At 46.2% G+C, this 27405-nt stretch overlaps 1 protein-coding gene across 8 annotated transcripts in view; it reads right to left on the reverse strand.

Moving 5' to 3' along the window:
- The window catches only part of TTLL11 (tubulin tyrosine ligase like 11), a 276274-nt gene that overhangs the window by 154286 nt on the left and 94583 nt on the right, over positions 1-27405 (reverse strand). For 3 of the 8 annotated variants that reach the window (XM_003925395.3, XM_074395290.1, XM_074395287.1), the window contains 3 exons: positions 16161-16736; positions 3328-3423; positions 2434-2549 (listed from right to left, as the gene is read on the reverse strand). In XM_003925395.3, coding sequence (XP_003925444.2) covers positions 2434-2549; positions 3328-3423; positions 16161-16736 — 788 coding nt within the window. Of the gene's footprint in view, positions 1-2433; positions 2550-3327; positions 3424-16160; positions 16737-20620; positions 21916-22716; positions 23824-27405 lie in introns of those variants that run through there. The other 5 variants (XM_039475185.2, XM_074395292.1, XM_074395289.1 and 2 more) reach the window with 4 other exon arrangements.

A 27405-nucleotide genomic window follows, 5' to 3' on the forward strand; every position in this document is an offset into this window, starting at 1 on the left:
TTTTTGTTTTGTTTTGTTTTTAAATAGGTCAGATTCTGTGCAAACGCTAGAAACCCTGGTTTCTAAAGGTACCTTCTAGCCTGGAAGTCTACCTGACATCATTTTATGCAGTTGAAGTGACATAGTCTCAGATTTAGACATAGGATTCAGCATTACAACACTGTGCCACATAAATTGGGTAAATTTTCAACTTATTTGGAAACATTTCTACACAAAGGAGTTGAGAATAATTTCAGCCTTTTCCTCTGCATGGTAAATTTATCAAAATGATCATAATCCCTTACATATAAACACACTTTATGTACTACAAAGTACTTTCATGGATAATCCTTGCTGAGTTTTTTTTTTTTAAAGGTGAAATTAAGAAAAAGTATCAGTAAAAGGCATTGAGTCATTATCATATACTTTTACATTGTAGGTAAGAAGAGGATGAGATGAAAGGGTTTTATATTAGAATAAAAGTCAGGTTCCAACTTCTCACTATTCCTGGTTAGCAATAAAGTCAGTGCTTTTTAAATTAAAAATGAGGTGCTGCTATTTATGACTTGATAAGTTGTAAAATGCCTTTCCCATCCTTCCCAATGGTCTTATGTCCCATTATTATTAAATTCTAGGCCTGTAGTTCATACAGATCACACAGAGTGCAGCTCCTGTGGATTATATACGTGTAGGTAAAGAAAAGCAACTAGAACAAAAAAAATAAAACTAATTTTGTTTCAATGTCATTTAATGAAAATACAGTAGAACCCTCTATCCCCTCACGTTTAGGTGGCAGAGCTTAAAAAGACTCAGGCCACACAATGGCTCTGGAATTTCTTGTTCCCACCAAAGGACTAAGAATGCCGATGTGTCAAGGTCATCCTAAAAACACTGTACTGCCATGCCATACTGGCATACACCGCTACCCAAATCTCCTGACAGTACCATATAGGTTTCTCAGAACCTAGTCTCTGCTGGCGAGACCAATAACTATCAGAGAATAGATTTTTGAGGAATGAGTTTTATTGCAGTAATTCTGACCAAACATCAACTAATCCACTGCTTTTCCTTCGAGTTGGATAAAGAAAGCAGCCGCAGACACATCTGTACTGGCCGACACATTCTTTGGCTGCCGTCGGGTCTAGGCTGCTCAGAGGACGGCTTTGAAAGCACTCACCAGTGGAAGCCACACCTGGCAGGATTGGCCCTTACAAACTACAGGTAAACATTCTCAGCTGAGCCTTGCCAACAGCGGCAATCTGTGCCTCACAGAGTCAAGAACGCTCTTGAGAAGAACTCTGCCGGGCAGGCGCCATCCAGACTGACTCAGAGCATGAGCAGTACTTCTTCAGGGTAATATTTCCCGCAGGGCAGTGGCACTCAACCTTAGCTGCACAGTAGAATCACCCAAGGAACCGGGAAACTTTCTGTGGCCAGGCCTGCAACACAGGCCAATCAGAATGAGCACCTCTAGAAGTGGGAACTCTACCACTGATATTTTTGAAAGCTGCCCAGAGGGTTCTAACATGCAGTCAAGCATGAGAAGCACTACTATAGGGTGATATTTGGGCCTGAGCCCAGGTGGTGAGAAGCCTTGGCAGAGGAACCTGCAAAACGCCACTTGCTTGGGGAAGTCTGCATTCCTCCCAGTCTTGAACAATCACTGACAAGTGCTCCACTTGTCTGTGCACATCAGGGTCAATCTGATTTGTCTAGAGGTAGGAGAAGTGCTATTTGAGATGCCTGTCTTTGATTTTTCTTCCTGAAACCCCGACACAATGATATGTACTCGACCCTTACTCTGTGAGAGCCTGGAATTCGGTAACAACAAAACAAACAGCATACCCAGGTGAAATATCATTCATTTCTGGGGTGATTCCATGGAGGGAGGGCGGGGCACATACATCCACCAACAAGGCAATGTAATGTGCCACTGAGTGGGTGGTGACGAAGCAGAATTATAACTGTTGTAAATATCACAGAACTGTCATTAAATGGGGTCTGCCAACTTTGAAACGAAAAGTTTATACTGCAAGAGTGTAAACATGAAGAAAATAAAAAGGAAGGAACTCTTACCATGTCCTAGTTACCTGTGGCCCTCTTCTCCTGCATTTTATTGTGCTCTTCCTGTGCTTGAGGATTTCAAAGAGAAGCACTGTGTGAACAATAGCAGGCAAGTGGGAGGCCTATCCTTGAGGGAGCTTCTTAGAAGAGACATTCCAGATTTAGATAATAGAAATTCATCAACGGAAGCCCATTTGTCAGTTACTCCCGATTTGAGTCACTGGTTGTTTGGAGGCTGATATTTATAAAATGAATATATTTTATTAGAATTGTTTAAGATGTAAATCTCACTCACAATGGTAAGAGGTTCCAAGAACTTACCTGCTTAGGATATGAAGCAGAGTTAGGAAGCAGAGCTGACAGAAAAGAACGACATCAAAAAGCACTTACTGGTTCTCCCTTTTCTTCTTGAGTGGGTCCATGAGGCGCAGAGTGTCTCTGATCACAGCCACTTTCACTTCTTCATCAACGAGGCTGGGGACATTTTCAAACACCCCTGGAGAAAGCTTGAATGGGTAAGAATTCTGTGTCACAGTGGAGACCGTGATTCAGTGCCAAGTGGCTATCAGCATCCAATCCTCCAGCTAGCTCCAGGGGTTATACTATTCAATTTCGCTTATCCTAATCTATAGAAGAAAAATTATAAAGGCTTCCTTTATACTACTTTAAGAAGATCAATTTCCTTTTATAAATTAACCAAATATATGAAGAGAAAAAATAGCACTATGTTTTTCTAATTATCAAAATGATACGTGCTCACTGGAGAAAATTAAGAAATTTAGAAAGGGGTTAAGAAAACTAAAATAATCCAAATAATCTCCCTAAACCCAATATTGGTATCTGTTGTATTTCCTTCCAGTTTTTTAAAAATGCATTTTTTGGGGGAGGGGGAAAAATATTGAACCACTCTTAAATGTACTATTTATCTTAGTGATTCTAGTATGTCACCATGACTAAATCATATTCATAGAATTTCAATTAGTTCATCTCCTGAGGTTAACTAATTAGTTCGTGTCAAAACTGATGGGAAGGCTCAGCTGCTTCTAAGTTTCCAGACCTTAAAAATTAGAAAAATGGCATGCCGGGAAGTTACCATAGGTCAGATGGGTCTTGTTATTAATAGTCTATGTTCAGAGCTCAACAAAACTGAAATTATTTGACTTGAGCACAATTTGGCTACGACAGTTTGAGGATGTTCAGTCTTGTTCTGTTAAGCGAGCATCATGAGGGTAGGAATATTCAGCTGTATGGCAACAGAGTCAACGAAATGCTCAATATACTTACTTCGTGCTCATGTTCGATTCTCATACTGGGATTTGCATTTACTTCAAGCAGTATAGGCTTCAGATTTTTCATTAGAAGAATGTCAAAGCCTAAAATCTGGGCAGGATAAACACAATTCAGAATTACTCTCTCTATTGAGTATGGTATTAGGGTCATTAAGTTGAAAATAAATTCAAACTCAGTCCCCAACCTTGGCCTTGACCCTGGTTTCTCTTGTCCACAACCCCTCTTCCTCTGGGTGTACTTGTCAGACCAAATGGACAGCAGGAAATTTTATGGGAACCTTGATAATGGGATGAATTCCCACAGTGCATTTCAGCACCATCTTTGTCGTCTGAAGGGCTGTGAAGTTGATGACCTCTTTCTTCTTTAACAGGTTTATTACAGTGTTGAGGATGAGTAGTAGTCCATAGATTTCCCTCTGCCTTTTCTTCTGCTGTCCTTTACTAAGTGGCTTCTTAGCTAGCTCTCGGAGAGCCTAAGGCTGCTTTTGCAAACCTGAGGTATACATCAGTGCCATACAAGGAACCCTTTCAAAACCACCACATTGGCCGGGCACGGTGGCTCACGTCTGTAATCCCAGCACTTTGGGAGGCTGAGGCGAACAGATCACCTGAAGTCAGGAGTTCAAGACCAGCCTGGCCAACATGGTGAAACTCTGTGTCTACCAAAAACACAAAAATTAGCTGGGTGTGGTGGCGCCTACCTGTAATCCCAGCTATTCGGAAGGCTGAAGAAGGAGAATTGCTTGAACCCAGAAGGTGGAGTTTGCAGTGAGCCAAGATGCCACCATTGCACTTCAGCCTGGGTGACAGAATGAGATTCTGTCTCGAAAAACCAATACACACAACCCCACTATATCCCTACAGAGTCAGAAGTGCTCAGAACAGAACCCAGGTGAATGTATTTTGAAAAAAGCAAATTCCCAAGGTGATTCAGATATACCCTCTTAGTTAAGAAGAAGGTAATACTGATTAGGCACCTATTACTATACAAAGCCCTGATTATTCATAGTCTCATTGAATCCTCATGCTAGCGTATTTGAAGGAGGGATTATGCACTCCACTTTACAGAAGCAGAAACTGAATCTCAGGAAGGCCAATGGATTTCCCAGAGACCGCCTCGCTAGTTAGTAGTAAATGACAGAGCTGGCTTTTCCACCTAAGCAGGACTGACTACACAGTTTGTGTGACCTAGTGCAACATGAAAATGTGGGGTCCTTTGTTCAAAAAGGATGAACAGTTTCACGATAGGCACATCAAATCAAGCTCAGAGTCCCTCTAAGCGCAGGGGCCCTGTGTGACCGCCTGGCATAGCTGGAGGTCTCCAACACCATTTGCTTCAGGCCTGCTCTCAAATCCAGCACGCTGCCTTGGGTAAGGCTTTGTGTTCCAGCCACTCTGGCTTCTTTCCATTCCTTACAGACCCTACAATCCGGGCCAGCCACTTATGAGTATCTTGTTCTCTCTGCCTAAAACAACTCTTCATCTGGATAACTTTTGCTCATCCTTGAGATTGCTGCCCCTGATGAAATTCTGATTCAGATGACAAGGACTTCCAATTCTCCAGAGGACTCTCATTATCGCTACAGAAGTGATAAGGCAGAAAGTTTCTAATATAATTAATAGAACCCCAAAGTCTCAAAAAATAATGTGGAGAATAAAGAGAAAAAAGAAAAAGGGTTGTAGACTCCCCTCTTCTTTGGATTCAAGGAGGAAAGATGAGGGAAATCCATTTACTTGTCTATATAGAATATGCATAGGTTAAATGATAATTATTAAACTGTAGCTCCATCCTTATTAACAAAATTAGAGCCTGAATGACCATTTTTGGGGGATGATTCAAGATTAAGTTTTTTTTCAATGAAGGGCAATAAGGATGAAAAGGTGGGAAAAGTCATCCTCACTCTATTTTTCTTTCCTTGGTCATGAAAAGAATGAAATAGAAATTCAGTAGAAAATGTTACATGTATTATAGATCTGCTTAATAATACATGACAAGTGGAAGTGAGTGATGAGGCCTTTTAGAGACTCTGGTGACATCATCAGTCTAACTTCAGACCTGGTTGGAGACATGTGATGTTGATGAGGCGACAGAGAACGGCAGGCTGTGGTGATGACGCTTATCATCCTTAGTCATCAACTCTTACTTTCTGGTATATTTTGTACTTTCTCAGCCTGGTGGACTCTTCCCAATGCCCAGTGGTTTCATGAATGTAAAGCTGGGAATGCTAGAAGCTGGAGCAGTAAAGCCTCATCAGCCCTATTAGTGTGCACTCACCAGTGGCATGAGATCTTCCAGAACCTAAATTTGGGTGCATGGTTTTGAATATGCTGGGTCTTGTACAGGAATGCTTTGGAGTCAGAAAGACCTGGGCTCCAACCCCAGCTCAGTCCCTTACACTAGCTAGATGACTCTAGGAAAGGTGCTTAGCCACTCTGAGCCTCAGTGATCTCATCTGGAAACTGAAGATAACAGTAGCTATCTGTCAGGGTTGTTGATAATGGTAACAACCATTAATTTATTTTATTTTATTTTTGAGACAGAGTTTTTCTCTTGCTGCCCAGGCTGGAGTGTAATGGTGCCATCTCTGCTCACTGCAACCCCCACCTCCCAGGTTGGGGGTCAACCATGTTGGCCAGGCTAGTCTCGAACTCCTGACCTTAGGTAATCCATCTGCCTTGTCCTCCCAAGGTGCTGGGATTACAGGCATGAGCCACAGTGCCTGGCCAAGAAAATATTTATTGAATGCTTTCTGTATCCCAAGAACTATTCTAGCTGCTGGAAATACAATGAACTAGACAAAGTCTTACACTCCAGTAAGGGAGATAAGATCAAATAAAGATACTGTAACATACATTTTTTTTGCACAATGCTTGACACATCGAAAGTGCTTAATGAAAGCCAGATATGACATTTTTTCATAAGTTCAAGGAAATATGCATGATTTTCTTTTCAAAAGTCCAATAAAATATGTAGCATCAATGGATCTGAATAAACAGAATCACAGAACTGGGAGATATGTACAGTTGATCTTGTCATAAAATCACAGAATGTCCCAGTTGGCACAAAATCAGGAATTTACTTCGTCCAGTGGTTTCCAAAACAGGGTTCTTTTTTGGGGTCCCAAGGGGGAGGCCAACCAGATCAGACCAAATTTTACCTTTTATCCATGTAGTACATGGGGTTCCCAGGGAAAAAGCTTTACCTTTTTTTTGAAAACCCACTTGTTGCAGACAAGGAACATGCAGCTTAGAGAGGGGAAAGCCTCTTTCCAAGTCCCTCTAACAGAGCAGGAATTGTTAAACGGAGAGAGTTTTCAAACATGTGACATTCTGCCTCCCCAAGTAATTCAATCAGCAATTATGTGTTGAGCACCTCCTACTTGAGGGGCTTCCTTGGGGATTTTGAGATATCTGTCCTTCATTCCCGACCTCTAGAAGCTTCAAATCAAGTTGGGGAGATTCCTGAGCCATTAATTATAAATTCATGCAAAGGCTCCAAACTACATCCCAACAAGAGGGGTTAGTTCCTGAGCCCCACATCTACACTTCCATCTGCATCCAGAGTATCCCCAACTGGGAGGTCCTAGAGTCCACAAATTCATGGTATCCAAATGCACTCGGCGGCCCATTGTCTCAAAGACGCTCCTAATAATCCCTACCTGCTGATATTCATAGCCTTTGTGTAATCCCCCCTCACACACAATGGGGTGTGACCTCACCTAGTGACTTGTTTCTAACAGAATAGGGCAGAAATGATGAAATGTCACCTCTAATCTTGGGTTATAAAAAGACTGTGGCTTCTGTCTTGTGGTGCTTTCTCTCCCTCTCTTGCTCGCTCACTCTGAGGGAGGCCACCTGCCATATCATTGTGAGCTGTCCCCCAGAGAGGCCCAGGTGGCAAGGAACTGATTTCTCTAGCCCACAGTCACAGTAGCTGAGACCTGCCAACAGCCACGGGAGTGAGCTTGGAGGAGGAGCTCTCCCCATTTAAGTCCTGAGGTGACTGCAGCCCTGGCCAACCCACCAGTTGCAGCCTTGCGAGAGACTTTGAGCCAGAAGCAGTCAGCTAAGCCTAAATTCCGACCCACATATACTGTGAGATAATAAATATTTGTTGTTTTGAGCTGCTAAGATTTGGGGTAATTTGCTACACAGCAATAGATAATAAATATACCATATTTTTTTCTAAAATCTTCTTTGCTTTCTGTATTCCTTATCCACCCAATAACACAAGTCAAAATTTGCCCGTTCATCCCTTACAACCAGCTGGTCACTAACACCTGCACACTCTACCTCCTAAAAAGCTTTCTAGACCTGGCCCATCCCCTCTGCTTCTACTCTCCACAGGTCTGTACCATCTCTCGCCTTTCCCCTGCTCTCAAACTCACTCCTCTAATTCATCCGACACAAGGAGCCGTTTTTCTAAAGTGCAAATCAAAATATTAACTCTCCTCTGCCTAAAATCCGTGCCTACAGAATGAAGCCCAAGTCCCACAGCATGTCCTACAAATTGCTCTATGGCCTGACATCTGTCCACACTCCAGGTTTATCTCCTCCCACTTGCTACTACATATCTTGGGCTCTCATTGTGCTGAACCATTAGTAGTGCAAGGATGCTTTACTGCTCTCTGCCTTCATACTCTTCTGCCTGAAGGCATTACTTACTTTGTCAGTTATTTATTGAGCACCTACTAAATACCAAGCCCTGTTCTTGGCACTGAGTGTAAAGCAGTGACAAGACAATGCTCCTACACTCTTATAGGTTACATTTTAGAGGGGAGTGATACCACACGCAAGCCGACAATGAAAGCAAGGTAAGAACACAGAGTGTGATACAGTGGGTGGAGGGGAGCATCTGGGGATTTACCTCGGAGGGCCAGTGAGGCCTTTCTAAAGAGGAGACGTTTGTCATTCCATTGTCTCTGGCCAGAACAGTTTCTGATGAGAACGTTGTGGTTCTTTGTTCTTCTGAACATAGTGTGCCTTTTCTTTCTGACTGCTTTTAAGATTTTCTGATCATCATTGGTTTTCCAACAGTGTTGATTATAGTTTGGGGGTAGTGTGTGTGTATTTTATTTGGAATGTCTTGAGCTTCTTAGAGTGTGAGTTTACAGCTTTTTTTCAAATTTGGAGATTTTGGCCATTATTTCTTCAAACGTATCTTTTAGATTCCCTCTCTCTTCTGCCGTGAAACTTCAATTACACACATGTTAGACCACCTGACGTTGTACCCTAGTCCCCTGAGGGTCTGTTCTTCTTTCCCTTGTCATTTTCCTCTGTTTACTTTTGGACATATTCTATTGCTATGTCTTCAAGTTCACTGATGGTTTCTTCTTCAGTGTCTAATTTGCTGTCAATCACATCCAGTGACATTTTCATCTCAGAGATTATGTTTTCTGTTACAGAAGTTTCATTTGGCTCTTTTCACTAGCTTTCATTTCTCTCTTCACTGAGCTCATATGTTCCTTAAAATTTTTGTATAGAGTCATAATAGCTGTTTTAATATCCTTTTCCTGATAGTTTCATCATTTCTAATATTACTGGATCTGTTTCTTAAATGATTTCCCCACTGGTGAAGGTGACCTTTTCCTGTCTTATGGAATGTTTAGAGACTTTTTATAATGGAATGCTGGACAGTGTGGTATTTCTATGCTAAGTGTCTGGACTTGGTCTTCCTTTTAAAGTTCTGGGCTTTGTTTTGGCAGCTTTTTGCAAATCAGCCTGATGCCTTCAAAGCCTTTTGCTTAAGGTGAATAGGATGAGTCTAGAGTAACCTTTATTCCAGGAAAGATTTAATCCTTCTCATTACAGCAGAACTTCTTTGGAGTCTCCATTGAATGCTCCCAGCCATCACCACGGACCCTTCACTCTGACTGTTCAGCACTCAAATGCCTCCCTGCCCTGTGTGAGCCCCAGAAGTGGTTCAGCTTATCAATTCCCCAGTTATTCTTTGCCCAACTTTGTAGATTAACACTCCATGCATGCACGGCCTAAGATCCAGCAGAGACCCACTGAGATCCCACGCGGCTTTCTGGGGCTCTTTTCCTGCTTAGCTCCTGCTGTAATTCTGCCCCACAACTTCCAGCCACCTTCGCCTTCCCAAACTTCAGTCTTCACCTCCCCAACTCAGTGAGGTCACTGGAGTCTGTTTAGGTTCACCTCCTCTGTGTCCATATTCCAAAAATTGTCCCCAGACGAAAAGCTGAGGCAACCATAAGACTCACCTCAGTTTTCCCCCACCTTTTCCCAGAGATTATAGTGCTGAGCTATCTGTGGTTCAAAGCCTGAAAACGCTTCTTTCGTTTACATAGTCATATGTAGTGGTTTCTGGTAGTCCAGTGGTTTGAAGAAGGAGGTTACATTTAGTCTTTGTTACTCCCTCATCACCAGAAGCAAAAGTCTCAGGAGGTGAAATATGGACCGGGGCTGAATAAAGTGAGAGAATAAGTCATTTTTGGGCCAAGCACAAGTGGTTCACATCTGTAATCCCAGCACCCGAGGAGTGTGGATCACCTGAGGTCAGGAGTTTGAGACCAGCCTGACCAACATGGTGAAACTCTGTCTCTACTAAAAGTATTTTTTAAATTAGCCAGGTGTGGTGGTGGGTAGCTGTAATCCCAGCTACTTGGGAGGCTGAGGCAGGAGAATCGCTTGAACCCCGGAGGCGGAGGTTGCAATAAGCCGAGATGGTGCCACTGCACTGCAGCCTGAGTCAATGAGAGTGAAACACCATGTCAAAAAAACAAAAATAAATCACGTTTGAATAGCTGGGGAAGAGCAGTCCAGGCAGAGGGAAAAGCAAGAACGAAGGCTACTTCTGAAGAAAAGCAAGGAATGAGTGAGAGGGAGGGGCAGAAGATGAGGCCAGATGGACAAGGGGCAGATGGCGCTGCATCTTGTAGACCATGAGAAGGAGCCAGGATTGTAAGCGCAGTGAAAAAGCTATTGGAGGGTTTGGGTGAGGAAAGTAACTTGATCCACCTTATGTTTTAAAGCATCTCCTTGGCTACAGTGAGAAAAATAGGCTATAGGCAGCAAGGGTGCCCATGGCAGCCATTCAAGTGCGAGGTGATGGCTGCCTAGACTTGGATGGCAACAGTGGAGTTGGCTAGAAGTGGTTACATTTGGGAATATTTTAAAGTATCTTTGCAAGAGTTGCTTATGGATTGGAGGTATGAAGGAGGGAAACAGAAAAGAAGGATGACTCAGGCTTTTGGTCTGAGTGACTGAATGTCATTCATTTACTGAAACAGTTAGGACGACGGAGTGTAGGTTTGGGAGGGAAGTCAGGAGCTTGACTTTGGACATGTTCAGTGTTTGATGGTTATTAACCATCCAAGTAGAAAATTAAAGTGGACAGTAGGATACACCAATCTGGAGCTCAAGGAAAGGTCAGGACTAGAAATACAGTTGTAGGCACCAGTAGCATAGAGCTAGTGCTTAAAGCCATGAGGCGATGTGAGATCATTTAGGAGTGATTACGAATAGAGGGACACCATCCAACGGATTGAGTCCTGAGACTCTCCAACACTGACAGGTCCAGAAGAAGAGGCTGAGAAGCAGCAGCCAGGGAGGTAGGAGGGAAACTGGGAGGGTATGCTTCTGTCATATTCTGCTCAGCAAACCCTTCTTCATGCTTTATGCTCCAGCTTAAGCATCTCCACCTCAGGGAAGCCTCACCTGACAGGGTTAGGCAAAGTTAACGACTCCCTTTTCTGGGCTCTCCCAGCATCCCACAGGGATGAGGATCCCTGTGGCTTTTCTTATGAGGGACTGCAGTTCTCATGAGTCAGCCCTCCCCACTATACTGTGCACACCCTCGGAGCAGGGACCTTGTCCTATTCGTAACCACACACCCATACTAGCTCAGGGCTCATCTCAGTAGTGCCAGGGAACGTGTTAGAGCCCAAAGGAAGAAAAAGCTGAACTATCAGAAGGGGTTTTTGGAGGAAGGAAGGCTTTATCTAGGAGATGGGGCTTGAGTAGCACCTTGGAAGGCACTGACGTTTAAGAAACTGAGAATGGGAGAGAGCATGCCAGGTCAGCCGAGACAGAAGAGAACCAAAGGGCAGAAATGGGAAGCACAAATTATGTCTGAGACAGTAATCGTATTTGTTTTGCAAGACTGCAAGTCTCAGGGCGGGTACAGTGAAGCTAGACTGGGGCCAGGGTCAGGGTGACAAATACCAGGCTACGGAAATGGTTTGCAAACTCTGCTCCTTGGAACACTGGTGTTCCCGTCACATTTAAGATATGAATATTTCATGGTTTCTTATAACATCAAGGTACTTCTTCATAGACTGATTTGAGAACTGTTGTGGTTACAGAAAACAATGGAATAATCATGAAAACGGTCATGTATTGATGCCTATGTGCTGGGTGCTGTGCTAAATATTCTTCCTTGTTCTTATTTGCACTTGCGTTAATTCTGAGAGGGAGGTACAAATATGATCTCTAACTGCAGATAAAGAAACTGAGGCTAAGGATTGCTAACTTGCCAAACAGACTAACTAGAGGTGCCAACCCCAGGTCAAACCCAGGCCGTCTAAGAACCAAATCCAAGCCCTTGACCTCTCACTGTATTGCTCCATGGCCTTCTTCCCTTGGGGTGACTGGGCTGAAGGGTAAGGGGGAGATTAAAAAAAAAAAAGGAATAAAGAGGAGAAACATCTTAGGATTTAGGAATAGTATCTCCTTCAGGGAAAGGATCATGGGCCAAGGAGAGAATTAGACACAGGGAGCTCAAAGAAGATACAGACCAGGCAATGGAACTGGGAAAGAACGTTCTTCAAAGCTAAGCCGGAAGCCTTTCCTCCACATGCGTTATTTCTGCCATATAATTCATCTACACTGAGGCAGGCCTCGCTGTTTAAACCAGAGTCATACTGGTGCTCTGAGGAAGGCTGATATGAGGATATGTCGCTGGGAGCTACCTAGGCAATGACCGGGGACAGGCTGGAATGACAGGGCAGCCACGTTCCTCAGCAGCAGATTACAGGAAACCTGCCCACAGCCCAGGCAGTGCCCACAACTGCTTCGGGCCATCACGGTTTCCCAAGTAGTTATTATGGCTATGATTGAAAAGTGTTCACCATCACGTGTTTAAGACACACGTCATTTCTCTGGCTAGAGTTTATGTTCTGGAATACTGTGATCTGGGCCAAGGCCAGGCAATGAGCAGGAGAGGCTGTATGGCAAAGAAGCAATGTGCTCTATCTGCACCAAACACTACAGCTTGAAAAGCCATTCATAATCTTTATCTCACTGGAATTTGACAACAACCCCGTGAGGTAGGCAAGGAAGAAGAGGCACAGGGAAGTTAAGTGACTTATACAAGAACACACAGCAAGTCGATGGCAGAACCTAACTGAGTCCCTAAATCTCTAGGTTCCAAGTCAGCTCTGGTATTTGAGACCCAAGCTGAAAAATGTTCTTACAAGTGGTAAGAATGAAGTCGGAGAGGGCTACAGGAGAAAAGGATACCATTTTCTCCCTCGATGACTGGGAATCTGAAAGGTATGGCAAGACAAATTCCAAATATCTAACACCTTATACCCTGTCAAAGCGCTGTCACCTACATTACTTCACAATAAAAGGCAGGCAGGGAGGTGAGCATAGGTGATTTGCAGAGAAAGCAGCAGAGGCTCAGCGTGGTGAAGAAACGAACTGGGAAGAGGAAGAGCATTTCCTCTCGCCTGGCCTGTCACGCTGCGCTCCTCCTCTCACCCAGGCCTGGAAGCATTTAGTGTGGTCAAGCACTGGGAGACGGTCCCAAAGCCGTGGTTCCATCTGCTAGTCATGATCTGTCCAAACCAGTGGCTCCCTCCCTGTCTGCCCGTTCCACCAGCTCCCCACAGCTTGGGCCCCACCGACGGCTGCCCCGTGTGGCCCGTCCATAGCAAGACAAGTAGCAAAACAACCAGCCTGGCCCTCCACCCTGCCACTCGGTCCAAGCCAGGGCTCTGTGGCTTGGCTCTGCCTGCTGGGCCCACATGATACTCCTGGAATAGCTGTCATGGTCAAACAGATGTGCCCACATGGTCCCCCGGGATGACCCCTGGATGTGTGTCCACGTTGCAACTTATCTCCTTGACCCTAACTCGTTGCTGGCTTAGGTCAGGACTTGTTTTCTCTGGTCCTACCTCTAAGTTCTGCCTTTTTCTTCTTTCTAATATTTTAAACCACCTACCTGATGGCTGAGCTGTCCATCCTCCCTGGGAACCAAAGGCCAGGGCTCTAAGTTTCTCAGGACAGATCTCTGGATGGCAATTACCCCCTCCTGGTACTGATCCTGGCCTGAATTCCCTCCAAAGGGTCCTGCCGGCCCGTCTGGAAATCCTGCTGATGGGCGCCCAGCCCCTGGGGTGGCCTCTCTGGGTTTGGGGCTGCACTTTGGGACCAGCCTCCTCTTCTGCTGTTGAATGAATGCCCCGTCCACTGGAGACACTGCCCCATTCCTTCCCATCTCCTTTCTTGTCCCAAGAGACCTGTTACCCACCTGCCGAGAACTGGAAATAACCCAAATGTTCTTTGACAGAAGAACTGATAATAAATTGTGCATGTTCACAATGGGATCTACAAGAGTGTAAACGAGACAGTGCCCACGACCCCCACTGGCATGGGTGGACCTTTGAAACCTTCCGTGTAGCGGAAAAGAAGGTTGCAGAAGGCTCCATACTTTATAACAGGATTTTTATAAAACTCAAAAACAAGCGAAACAAAACAATACATTGTTGAGGGATACATTCAGGCCTAATGAAAGTATTTTCTAAAGCAAGGAAATAATAAACATAAAATTCAGGGTGATGTTTGCCCCAGGGCTGGGCAGGGACCTGGTTCTGGGAGGAAACACACTGGCTGGAGGTCTTGGGCTGGGAGGAGGGTTTGGGATGATCATTTTGTTGTTTGGCTTCATGGCTTACAAATATGTTCCACGTATTCTTTTTTCATAGCTATCAAGTGCAACAAAATAACTTTAAGAATTAGATGGAGAGGGTCCCAGAGGTGTCCCTTCCTTTCTTCTCCTCCCTCCATGGATTGATCTGGGGGCAGGAAAGCGTGTGTGTCTTTGGAGTGTCTGGATGCCACGTCTCCCCACCCCGCACTGTCACCGCTGAATGGCCTGTAAGAAGATTCTGGCCTCATTCTTCATTTCCTTCCCTCCCACACTCTGAGTCCACCAGACTCTGGCTCCATTGCTCTGCCGAAGACAGTTCTGTCTAAGTCTCCAGTCAACCCCCTGCGGATGGAGTGGACAGTTTCGGAGCTGGTCTTGCCTGGCATCTCAGCAGCAGTGGACGCACCAACCCCTGCCTGCTTCTCCAAGCACCCCTTCCTTGGCGTTCCGGGGCCTTTCTCGGGTATTTATCTCAAGACACTCCTTCGTGGCCTCCTTTTCTAGCTCCCTCTCCCTTCCCTGCCTGTCCTTTAGTTAAACAGTGGTGCCCACAGGTGTCTTCTCAGTCCTCTCGTCACCCTCTTGGGTCACCATTTGCCGATGAGTTCCCATCTCTGTCCCCAACCCAGACCTCTTGTCTCCTGAAATCCAAGTTCCAAGCTCCAAATATCCAATTGTCCCCTCAGTCGCTCCACTTGGATGCCTCATAGGCACTTCCGGTCCAACTCCCGACCATCCTCCAACAGCCTGGTCCCCTTCCAGGGGCCTCTACCTATCCATGCACGCACCCAAGCCACCTGCACGTCGGTCTCGGTTCCTCCCTGCCCTCACCGCCACCATCTGTCATCTCTCTCCAGCCTTATTCAGTCACCAAGTTGAGCCTTTCTAGCTCCTTCCCTGGCACCCAAATCTGTCTATTCCCTCGACCTGCACCATAACCTTCCCAGTCCAAACCAGCATCCTCTTCAGCTTCTGTGCAAGCAACCGTCTCCTAGGGACCTCCCCACTTCCAGACTTGGTGTATTCTCTACCCGGCAGGTACGCTGTTCTTTATAACAAGCAAATCTGGGCGCATCTTTCCCCTGCTTAAAATTCTCCAGGGACCCCCCCATGCCCAGGCTCTCTGTGCCACAGCCCCTACCTTCCTCTCCCATCTCACCTTCCCTCATCTCCCGTGACATCTCTGCCTTACACCCCACCCGCCAACCAAACTGAACCCCCACCGGCGCCTCATGCTTCCCGCTCACCTCTCTGGCTACAGCACGTTTCCACCGGGAGCCCTTTGTCTCCCTCACCCTTACCCGGTTTCTCCTGCCCCGACTAACTGTCACTCCAGGTTCCAGTTTGACTGTCGTTTCTTCTGGGAAGCCTTTCCTGACCATGCCACGCCTGCCCAGAGAATGTGACATGGCTCCACCATCTCACAGCACCTCAGACGTTTCCTATTCTATTCTAGCACTTGTGACCCTTTACAATCATTGCTTTTTAAATTACACATCTCTCACAACAGACTCTACGCGTCAGCCAGCAAGGCCCTGACTTACTGTCTCAATAGAACCCGGGACAATGCTTGACCCCTACTAAGCATGTGGCAAAAGTTGTGGAATGAGTCAGTGAATGAATGAATGAGTAAACGAATGAATGTAAAACTCTGCTTTACATATGTTATCTCATTTAATTCTTACAGGAACCTTTTAAGGTAGGTACTCTTCATTTCATTTTACAGGTAACAGAAGGGAAGCAGCTTGCCCCAAATCACACAGCTAGCAAACAGAAAGCTGGAAATTGGGCCCAGATTTAACACCAAAGCCCACAGTGCCACCGCTCTGGTCCCCTCCTCTGGCCACCCCATCCCATCACTCATCCCACACGAAGCCAGAGAGCCCTCTTGAGGCTGATCAAGGCTGAAACGCAGGCTGAGAACTGGTTACCTGGAAGCACGTGGGGCCTGGCCTCCCCGTGGGGATGTCTGACTGGTAGAAGACCTTGAGCTCTGGAGTCAGCGCGATGACAGTCTTTATCACCAGGGAGATGATGTCAGACCAGACCTTCTTGATGTCAACGCCTTTGGAAGACAGTCTACAAAGGATGCTGGAAAAAGTCCTTTTGCTGCCTGTGCTAGCACTGTCCGAATGGACGAAGTTGCCGCTGTGGATGTTCAGGGAATAGTTGGTTAAGTGCATAAAGATGTGGTGCAGGTTTTTGGGGGTGGGCTCCTGATATGGCTCAGTACAAAACCTGGACAGTCCGTCTTTGGCTATATAAATCTCTAAGGGGTCTAAGGACTTGAGTAAGACATACAGACGAATATCAAACTTGAGCTTGTCAATAAGGAGAGGTTTGCAGATGTACTCCTGGACCACCGCCGGCCTGCTCTGGAGGGTCCCTGCCAGGCGGATGTCACTGGGGTCTTTAATGAGGTAGATTCCGTCACCCTGACAACCACCATCAGGTTTCACGATAAAAGTGGGCTTCCAGGAAGGGTCATCATCTTTCACCATTCTAACCTGGAAGAGGGGAAAAAGGATGGCTGACATTATATTCTTTTCCCTCTGGATCCCTAGCACAGAGCAAGGCCTTAGCAGATGTGTGGTGGATGAGTGACAAGATGGTCCCTGCAGATCTGACCATGCGCCGAGCATCTTCCATTGAGACGACACTGCACAAGGTACGGAGATCGTGACATCAGGATTGGCCCCCGTCTTGTGCTCCAGAGTTGGACGGAGCTGTCTTGTGAAATGGACTGGCAGTCACAAGACCTGGGTTCAAATCCTGTTTTGCCAGTTATTAGCTTCCACCTTGAACAGGTCATGTAACTAATAACAGTGCTGAGAATAATAATGATGGTGAGCTGACATCATTTACGAGCTCCCGTGAGCACTATATCAGGCACTTACCTAATTAGCTCATCTAACCCTCACCAGAAATATGGTTGTGCCTTTTCACGTCAGGAACAGAGAGGGTACAGCAGTTGCTAAGAGCACGGGTGTTGGAGTCAGATGGCTTGGGCTTAGACACTGGCCCTGCTCCTTATCCTGGGCCTTGGGCAAGTGACTTAAGTTACCTACACCCTTCCCATCTATGAAATAGGAGTAAGGTTGTTTTGAGAATTAAATGCAATAATAAATGCAAGAGGCTAAGTACCTAGAATCTGACAAATAAAAGATAGTCCGAAGCCTGGCTGTCGCTCTTTTTAGAAGGTGAAGTGGCTTGACCAGGTGCAGTGGCTCACACCTGTAATCTCAGCACTTTGGGAGGCCAAGGCAGGTGAATCACCTGAGGTCAGGAGTTCGAGACCAGCCTGCCCAACATGGTGAAACCCCATCTCTACTAAAAATACAAAAAATTAGCCAGGTGTGGTGGCAGGCACCTGTAATCTCAGCCACTTGGGAGGCTGAGGCAGGAGAATCACTTGAACCCAGGAGGCGGAGGTTGCAGTGAGTGGAGATTACACCACTGCACTCCAGCCTGGGCAAGAAGAGCAAAACTTTCCCAAAGAAAAAGAAAAACAAAAGAAGATGAGCTGATTTGCCAGCTAATGGGGTTAGAATTGGGATCGGAATCTAGACTGATGACTAAAGCCCTCAGACCTTCCTCTATCCCACCATGTCTTGGTTTCCTCACTTTAGAAATGGGGATATAGACACCTACTCTCATTGTGTCATTGTAAGGATGAAATAAACTGAAACGTGCAAAGGACAAAGTGCAATACCAAACACAGAGCTAGTGCACAGGAAATGTCTGTTTCATGTTTACGCCCCTTCTTAAGTTCATCTGGTAGACCTGACCAGTCCTTCCATCCGTTGAGATCTTTTCCAAACAAGATCCTGTCGTCTGCAGTATTTGCTCTCCTCCCAGCTCCAGGTCAGCAGAACACGCACATAATTAACTATCTGGGCACCTGACCATACAGATAGTCGGTCTGGACCTGTGGTTCTGCATAATTCATCCTCACCCCATTGCCCCCGATGCTGGTGAGATGCTTCCTGCAGCTATGGAGAGTGGATGGACTGAAATGGCAGGAGAGGAGGTATTCACCAGGAGAGAGAAGCTGGAGGACACGTAAGGATGGATTTCAAAGAGGGAGCCATCCTCTCTGCAGCTTCTTGCATGAAAGTTTCCCTCTGAAATCTGAGAGCAGTGCCTGGCAGGCTGAGTTGGTGGGTGCCCCAGTGAGGGACTCCTTTCAGCCCTCGACCTTTGCTGTGTAAGCCCAACCCAGGACAGCTGCACTCTCGGCTGCACTTTTCTCTTTGACCAGCCTATATTTCTAAATGAAGCTTTTGCCAATTCCTTGGGCACTATCAGTTATTCCAGGCTTGTAAAAGATCTTTAACAATGGAGAAACACTTAAAGCCTTAATAATGGTCCACATCAATTGTTTGCCCCTGTCAGCAGGATTCAAGAATGGAACCTCACAAGAGATCAATGCAAGCCTCCCAGGGCCTTCCACTGAGGCTTTCTTGCAACTGTGACCTTGACATTTATGTAGTTACTTAATATTCATCCAAAGCATTCTTACACTCAGCCCTTGACCGTAAATATAAGCATGCTGGACAAATGGCAGCTATGGATCAGGAAGTGAAAAATGTCAGGTTTGCACTGATGGGAAATTTTTCCCTCTGGAAAGCTTTTGCTATGCCGAAGATACTAACAGTTCAATAGATTATCCAGAGCAATATTTTTTCCTTTGAATTGCATGTATATGCCTTAAATAAATTAAACTACAGGGTCAATAGTCTCACTCACTCACTGGATTCCTGAATACTTCTGCTCTTTGCCAAAATAGTGCCATACAAATCAAGATTATTAAAACTCATAGAGTCATTGAAATTTTAGAACTAGAAGAATCCTCAGAGATCAATATCGCCCAGTGCTCTCAAAATTCAAGGGGGAAACTGAGGCTCAGAGAGGCGACATGACTTCCCTTGGGTCTCATAACCGGCCAGTAGGATGGTCAGGATGAGAACCTATGTCTCCTGACTCCACCTCAAGTTCATGGTGCCATTGTCACCTCTAAGATAAAATTAAAGATCTGTTTTTCTGTTTTCTGATATATTAGGAGGAACTTTCTATAGGAAAGACAGTACTGATGTCTGTGCTCTGTCCTCACCCTAAAGATTTTGGCCCTGAGTATGGCCATCCAGGAACTGTATCTGTAGATCCTGAGCTGGCCAGACTGCCCCAGTTTCAAATCTTCTGTCTGGGTGCCTGGCTCTATAGGAAACCCTCACAATTGTTCAGAACGTGGTTCCCGTAGCCACTAGAGCCTTCTGCCACTGCTACCCTAAAAAGAGGAACATTTTTCAGAATTCACATTTACTCTCCTCTGAGGTTTATTCAAGAATGACCCTTTCCCAGCAGTTATTAAAGTTAAAAAGTAACACATTGGCTCTTAAAAAGAAGTGATGGACCAGAATGAAAATATCATCCATATACCTCAGCCCCAGCCTCAGCAATTCTGATTTAATCGATCTGGGATGAGACCTGGTCATGTGTATTTTGGAAAAATCACCACAGGTGATTCTGATGTGCACTCTGTCTGAGAATCGCTGGACTATATGAATTAAATTAATATACCATCTGAAACCAACATATTCAATGAAGTATTCTGCACAGATGTTAGCTGGAGTGTGAGGAAGATTTGCACTTAGGCTACGACTGACGGTATCTCTAGTTTTATCCAAAGCCACTGTTGGACCTGAAATCCGTTACCTTGTAACTGTATACACAGATGGCTGAAAGATACACAGAGGAGGTAGTGGCCTAATTGCCTGGCACTACTTTGGCCTGCTGAAAAATTTATGTGGTTTTTACTGCCCCCTAGTGGGCATTTAGAAAACGCTACTGGGAAAGTCCCTCGGTTCAAAATTCCAATACTACAGAGCAGTACGATATTCTATTAAGATATTAAAATGGTCTTAAAGAAACACCACTACAAATGAAATATTATTCAGCCTTAAGAAGGAAGAAAATTCTCACACACGGCACAAAATGAATGTATTCTGAGGATATTATGCTAAGTGAAATAAACTGGACCCCAAAAGACAATACTGTAGGAGTGTACTTATATGGGGTGCCTGGAGCAGTCAAACTCAGAGATAGAAATTACAATGGTGTTTTCCAGGGGTTGGGGTTGGAAGGAATGGTGAGTTAATGTTTAATGGGTACAAAGCTGCAGTTTTGCAAAAGGAAAAAAATTCTGGAGATGGATGGATGATGGTTACACAAAAATATGAATATACTTAATGCCACTGTACACTTAACATACACGTGATGCACATTTAAAAATGGTTAATCTGATAAATTTTGTCATTTATATTTTACCAAAATCTTAAAGTTAATTTTTAATTTTTTTTTTTTTTTTTTTTTTTTTGAGACTAAGTCTTACTCTGTTTCCCAGGATGGAGTGCAGTGGTGTGGTCTTGGCTCACTGCAACCTCTGCCTCCCAGGTTCAAGTGATTCTTCTGCCTCAGCCTCCCAAGTAGCCAGGATTACGGCACACACCACCACGTAGAGACAGGGTTTCGCCATGTTGTTGGCCAGGCTGGTCTCGAACTCCTGACCTGAAATGATTTACCTGCCTCAGCCTCCCAAAGTTCTGGGATTACAGGTGTGAGCCACCGTGCCTGGCCAATTTTTAGTTTTTGTAAGTCATAGCTTTTGGTGAGTTAGAAATAGTACCATAGTGAAAAACAGAAAACCTGGATTTTAGTCCCAGTTGTTTCTGACTGTGTGGCCTTGAGAAAGTCACCTAACTTTCTGGGCTTTGTTGTACTCACCTATAAAATAAAAGGGTCACACTAAGGTCCCTGGTTTCTGCCAAAGAACAAGTGCTGACCCATGATTTATCTCAACACCACCACAGTTGAGGGCTGCGTTACAAACACGCAAGCGGCATTCATCACGCTGGAGAGTTCCCACTGAGCTGTTGGGATCAGCACATTGGGATGATCTATAAGAGGAGGAGATTTGGATCTGAGATTTATGATGCATTTGAGGAAATCAGCAGGGCATTTGGAGAAAGCAAGCTAAAACATTTGGAGGGAGAAATTCAGCAACTGGAATATCAAGCCCCAAAACATTATTAGCAGTGAGGGGCAGGTAAGAGCCCAATTTCTGAAGAAATACTGTCTGTGTCTGCAATACCAGGGAAGTCAAACCCAGTTAGGGCAGCCCTTTGTCACTCAGGTGGATTTACATCCAATCTTAGCAACTCAGACCTTTGATGCCACAGGCACACGCTGCAGATCTCAGGTAAAAACAAGCCTCTGGTAGACAAAATCAATGTCACACAGGGCATGCCAGACGGGAGGCAGGGCCAGCCCCTGCTAGCCTTAGGGATATGAGCCTGGTACCTAGGACAAATTCCTACCTCAATGTTCAAGGCAATTTTTGAGTTCAGTTAAGACGGAAGGCGGTGAGGTCATCTAGGGCCAGATGGAAAGGGCAAGAATGGCCTGTTGGGGCAGAGTGGGGGATAGGGCAGGGAGGCGGGGAGGAAGAACTTGAGCAGATGACGTGCTGCTCCAGTGGTGGGTGATGAAGGCGGGAGCGAGCAGGACACTTCTGGGAAACTGCAGATGGTTCTGATGGCAGGAGAACAAAAAGTGGGTGGAGGGGTGTCCACGTGGAAACCCCACTAGGGGTTGCCCTGAGATCGGCAGGGGCCAGATAACACCACCACCACCAATAATAATAATAACATTAGCATATACTTACTGAGTGCTTATAATGGGTCAGGCACTGTTCTAAGCACTTTGGAAGTATGATCATTTAATCCTGACAACAATCCTATTTTACAGATAAGGAGAGGGAGGCCCAGAGATGTCAAGTAACTTGTCAAAGGTTACACAGCCAATAGGTCACAAGGCCAGGATTTGAACCCAGGCAGGCAGATTCCAGAGCCCATGCCGAAATGAATAAGGGATGTATTAGAAAAAGGAATGGAGGAAGATCAAGCCTAGCTAGGAGGTAAGGGCCTCATAGGGAAGGCCCTCGAATATTGTTTTGGAGAATTTGAGCAATGTCCTAAAATGATGGAGACTCTTGGAAAGGTTTTGAGAAGAAAGCAACTTAATTAGATGTGGACTATGGGAAGATGCCTCAGGCTGTCACACAGAAAATGTACCCAAGTGGGTGGATGGTCTGGGTCAGAGAGGAAAAGCCTAAACTGAGGCTGGCAGTGAAGTCACACAGAAGGAGGGAGGTTTGGGAATATTTTGGAGCTAACATCAACAAAGCTGAGTGACTGGGAGAGGGAGACAGGAGCATACAGGATCACTGCCCGATGTTTAGGGGAGTCACAGGGAATATAAGGGGAGGAGGAGGTTGGGTGTGGTGGCTGACGCCTGTAATCCTGGCACTTTGGGAGGCTGAAGCAGGCAGATCACGAGGTCAGGAGATTGAGACCATCCTGGCTAACATGATGAAACCCCGTGTCTACTAAAAATTCAAAAAAATTAGCCAGGTGTGGTGGCACGTACCTGTAACCCCAGCTACTCAGGAGGCTGAGGCAGAAGGATCACTTGAACCCAGGAGGCAGAAGTTGCAGTGAGCAGAGATTGTGCCGCTGCAATCCAGTCTGGGCGACCGAGCGAGACTCCGTCTCAAAAACAAACAAAAAACAGTAAGGGGAGGAGGAAGGTTGGGGGAGGCAGGGGGAAGATGATGAGCTGGACAGAGGACCCTGGAGGGCATGTGCCTGGAGAGGTTTGTGGTCCCTGGGAAACGTGTGTCTAGAGCTTGGGAGAGAGATCTGGGTTCGTCAGGCCCCTCAGGATGGCCAAGGCCCTCACAATGGGCCAGATTACCCAGAGACAGGATGGAGAGGAAGAAGTGTGCCCCTGGGAGCCAGAGGCTGGAACAGGCAGGACAGACCATGGAACACTCTTGTATTTACCCTTGATCTGCAGGCAAAGGATGGAGTGTCAACTGGCCAGTGACATGCACCCACATCACCAGGGCACCCAGGAGGAAGGCCGTTTGGAAGGAATGAGAGCAGGTACAGGAAGGTCCCGAGGCTATAGGAGGTCCGAAGGCCTGAGCTGGGGCAGGGACAACAGGGTTGAAACAGGAGCTGAGAGGAGGTAGAATCAGGGCACCTGGTGACTGGACAGCTGTGAAAGGGGAGAGAGGAAAGGGTCATGGGTGAGCTCATGGTTTGGGGCTTTAGCAATTTGGGGAGGGGTGATGGCATCATGAACAGATTTAGGACTGCAGGGAGAGGAGCAGTTCTCATTGGAGGAAAGTGGGGACCGGGAGAGGAGGAATTCACTTCATCAAATGAGTATTATTTGCACAATTCCAGCCACAGAGCTAATGTAGGACTTTATAGTATTCTGCAAGCCCTTTACTGTTCATCGGAACCAGGCCTGGTTGTCCGATATCTCCTACAGATGATGAATTCTGATACAACAACTCTCCCATGCTTAGAAAGAACAAGAGCTGCTGTCTGGCAAGGATGAGACTCAGGCTCTAAACTCAGAGGGGGCATACCTTGAACTGGAGCACAGGTGTCCGCATGGACCTCTCAGCTCTCGGTGAGTGCGGAACCACAGGACAGTGGGAAGCAGGTGTACCTGCCACCGTGCGGTCAAACATTTTCACCACTCTCTGGCTTTGGAACAGTTCCAGTTAAGAAAATCTAAGTGGCAAAGAAAGCAACCCTGTTCAGCCTATCACTGATGAGGTATCCTGAGTTTACTGGGGTGCTGGCATCGATTACCCCCAGTAATTGGGGCTGACCCCTCGCATGCACTCCTCGCATGGCCTGGATGGTCCTTCCTTCCTTGGCAGCCAGCACCAGCGCACCCTGGCATCTCCCTCCTGCCCTTCCCTTCCGTCCTCTTTCTCACCTCGATGCCTTTACACCGGCTTCCCTGTGGCCTCCACCAGCCTCCTGCGTCTTCTGCGTCTTCTTTGCCTGTAAAGCTCCTGCCCAACATCTATGGTCCCGTGGGAAGTTCCTTTCCTGGCCTGCAACCCTCTATAGATATCTTCCTTCCCAAAGTCCTTCTCCACATGGAGCTTCCCCCTCCCCTCCTGATCAGCCCTTTGAGGCCCAGGAAAGACTAATCATGACACACACACACATAGCTACACACACACGCACACACACATGCCTACACAAGTACACACATGCAAGCACATGCACGTACTTTATAAACAAAGAAACTGAGGTCATGGGGCAAGACTTGCCCAAGGCCACACAACCAGCAGCACAACCAGAACTATTAGGCTAGTGCAAAGGTAATTGTGGTTTTGCCATTGGAAATATGTGAAAACCGCAATTACTTTTGCACCAACATAAATAAAACGTTAAATCTTCTGATTTCCAACCCTAAGCTCTTTCTACCATAATTAATACAGGCATCTGAAGAGGTCTTTCAGAAGAAACCTTGGAATAAGTACTTTCTCTCATTCTCATTCTGAATACATTTGTTTGCTGCTATTATACATTTTGATGCTCTGCAAAGATATTACTCCATGTAAGTGCCAACCCTCCACTCTACGGAGAACAAGGAAACTGAGGCCCACAGTGTCCACTGAGAAATCTACAGCCGCCTAGCTCGAAGGTGGAACCAAAGCCTCAGTTCTGGGCCACGCTGCCCTCTCTTTGCAGATGTCCTCAAGTTCACTGTGGAGGCGGACACAGCATCACACGGCATCAAGACAGCTGGTGCTTCTGCTCAGGAAGCTCAAGGGGCAAGGAACAGCCTCTCCGCATGCTCTACCCCAATGCCAGCCTGCTGCCAATTCGACTTAATGGACTCTGCTTTTGCAGCCCAGCAGCCTTCCGTGGGCCATAATCTACCCATCATTAGTGAACAACCAAAAAGCTCCTCTAGAACATGCCTGGGACATTGAAATCTGTTTCACAGGAAGGGCCCAGTCATACTGTGAGACTGTCCATGTGCCTCTTGGGTCCCTTCTCACACCCTGCCTTTAACTACCGGAGTTGAGGGGAGTGAGGACACAGCCTGGCACGCCAGCCCCGCCTGGCCTCCCCACTCCTTCCCCACAGTGCAGTCCCAGCCAGCCTCTGTCTGGCCCCACCTAATTCCCCTACCACGTGGGTCCAAAGCCCGGCTTGCTTGGCCTAAAGCCTAGCTTCCTAAGAGCCCTGGGTGACCCTGGCATGCATGGGGGCCCTCAGGATGCAGCTTCCCTTTACCTGCCCTGAGTCCGCACACTGGATGTCTGCAAGGAGCAGCGGCAGAGAGGGAGTGGGCTTTGGAGTCAGGCAGACCTGGGTTCAGATCTCAGCTCAGCCACTTCCTAGCTATAGACCTACTCCCTCTCACGGTGCTATTTGTAGTATTTCACCTTATTTATCTTAGCCTGCCTTGGTTTCCTGGTCATCCTCCTAGGCCACTAGATTTCCAGGTGAGGCTCATCCCAACCTACTTGGCCAGGGTCTCAGTGCCTGCCTACCTGTCCTCCAGTGCTCACCCTTGGGTGACTGGGACCTGTCTCCTGATCCTCGGCTATTTCCTGGGTCCAACTGGGTGTCAGCCTCTCATCTTCCAGCTCCTGGGGTCTACCCCATCAGAGTCCAGCCCATAGCCTGCCTCATCTCCCTGGCCCACAGCCTCATTCTCCTTCCCCAAGCCTCCTACTGAGAGCCCAGAAGGCATCACAGCTGAGCCCTCCTGGAACAAAAGACTCCACTGCTGAGTAAGCTCCCCTTGTAGCTAAAATCGTTTTTTCAATAGTGAGGATTTCTTGCTAATGAACTGGCTAAATAATCTTCAGCTCACTTCTGAATGAATACAACTGGTTATAGTCAAAGGCGCTTCGGATCACTGGGCCTAGCTTTTCTTCTTTCCCCAAACCACAGTTCTATGTCCTTTGCATTCCTGCCATAATTTACACATTAAACATTTTTTTTTTTTTTTGAGACAGTCTCACTCTGTCGCCCAGGCTGGAGTGCAGCGGTGTGATCTCAGCTCACTGCAACCTCCGCCTTCCAGGTTCAAGTGATAATTGTGCCTCCAGAGAAGCTGGGATTACAGGCACCTGCCACCACGCCCAGCTAATTTTTGTATTTTTATTAGAGACGAGGGTTTCACCATGTTGACCAGGCTGGTCTCGAACTCCTGATCTCGTGATCTGCCCACCATGGCCTCCCAAAGTGCTGGGATTACAGGCCTGAGACACCATGACCAGCCTAAACTTTTTGTTTTGCAAGAATATCAGTGTCTTATTTTGCAGCACTCAAACAAGGTGCCCTCCCTCCCAGTGCTCTTTGGCTAAACTAGAAGTATTGATCAATTGCAGTACTGAGCAATTGCAGTACTGATAAATGCCAGGCACTGCACTAGGCACGTCAATATGTATACATGAGATCTAATCCTACAAGACAGGTAATAGCATTTTCATTGACTTATTTATTTATTTATTTTATTGTTTTTGTAGAGACAGGGTCTTGCTCTGTTTTGCCCAGGCTGGTCTCGAACTCCTGGGCTCAAGCAGTCCTCCTGCCTCAGCCTCCCAAAGTGCTGGGATTATGGGCATGAGCCACTGTACCTGACCCAGAATTTTCATTTTTAGACTTTGTAACTGGAAGTTTTTTCCCATATTCCAAGAGCCTACAAAAAAGAAGCAGAGTTAACTACACTCACTGTTAAGTCCTTGAAGGCAGGGGCAATCTTGCCCTCATCCCTCAATTTTCCTACCCTCTCTGTCCCCAGCTAGCACAGGAAGAGCATTAATGGAGGGAGGCTCAGCAAATGCTTATGGGAACCTGCCTCTGTCTCATTTTGTTCAAGGCTGTCATGTTCTATCCAGGATCACAGGTGACATTCCTTCAAACGCTAATCCTGAGTGATTCTAACCACTCCCTGGACTCCCGTCAAAGTATGCCCCGAAAGCAAATAACTCCCCAGTCTCCATCTCTGAAGCATACCTCTCTTGGGTCTCCCACGTCACCCACCCCCACCCAGTCACCAAACTGACATTTCTACATCTGAATACACTTTACAGTCCCTCAATCATCTCAGCATTTCTCACGTGAATTGCTGCAATCGCTTCCTAGGTGACCTGATAGAATGCAGTACAGGCTTTGTGCTGGGCACTGCTCATACATTATTTTCCATTCTAATAAGCAACGCTGTGAGATAGGCATTAAAGGGTGAGCCACATTAAACTGTCGTTTTTATAAGTCAAACCCA

Source organism: Saimiri boliviensis, chromosome 2 (genome assembly GCF_048565385.1).
Source record: "Saimiri boliviensis isolate mSaiBol1 chromosome 2, mSaiBol1.pri, whole genome shotgun sequence".
In the NCBI taxonomy this organism is placed as follows: Eukaryota; Metazoa; Chordata; class Mammalia; order Primates; family Cebidae; genus Saimiri; species Saimiri boliviensis.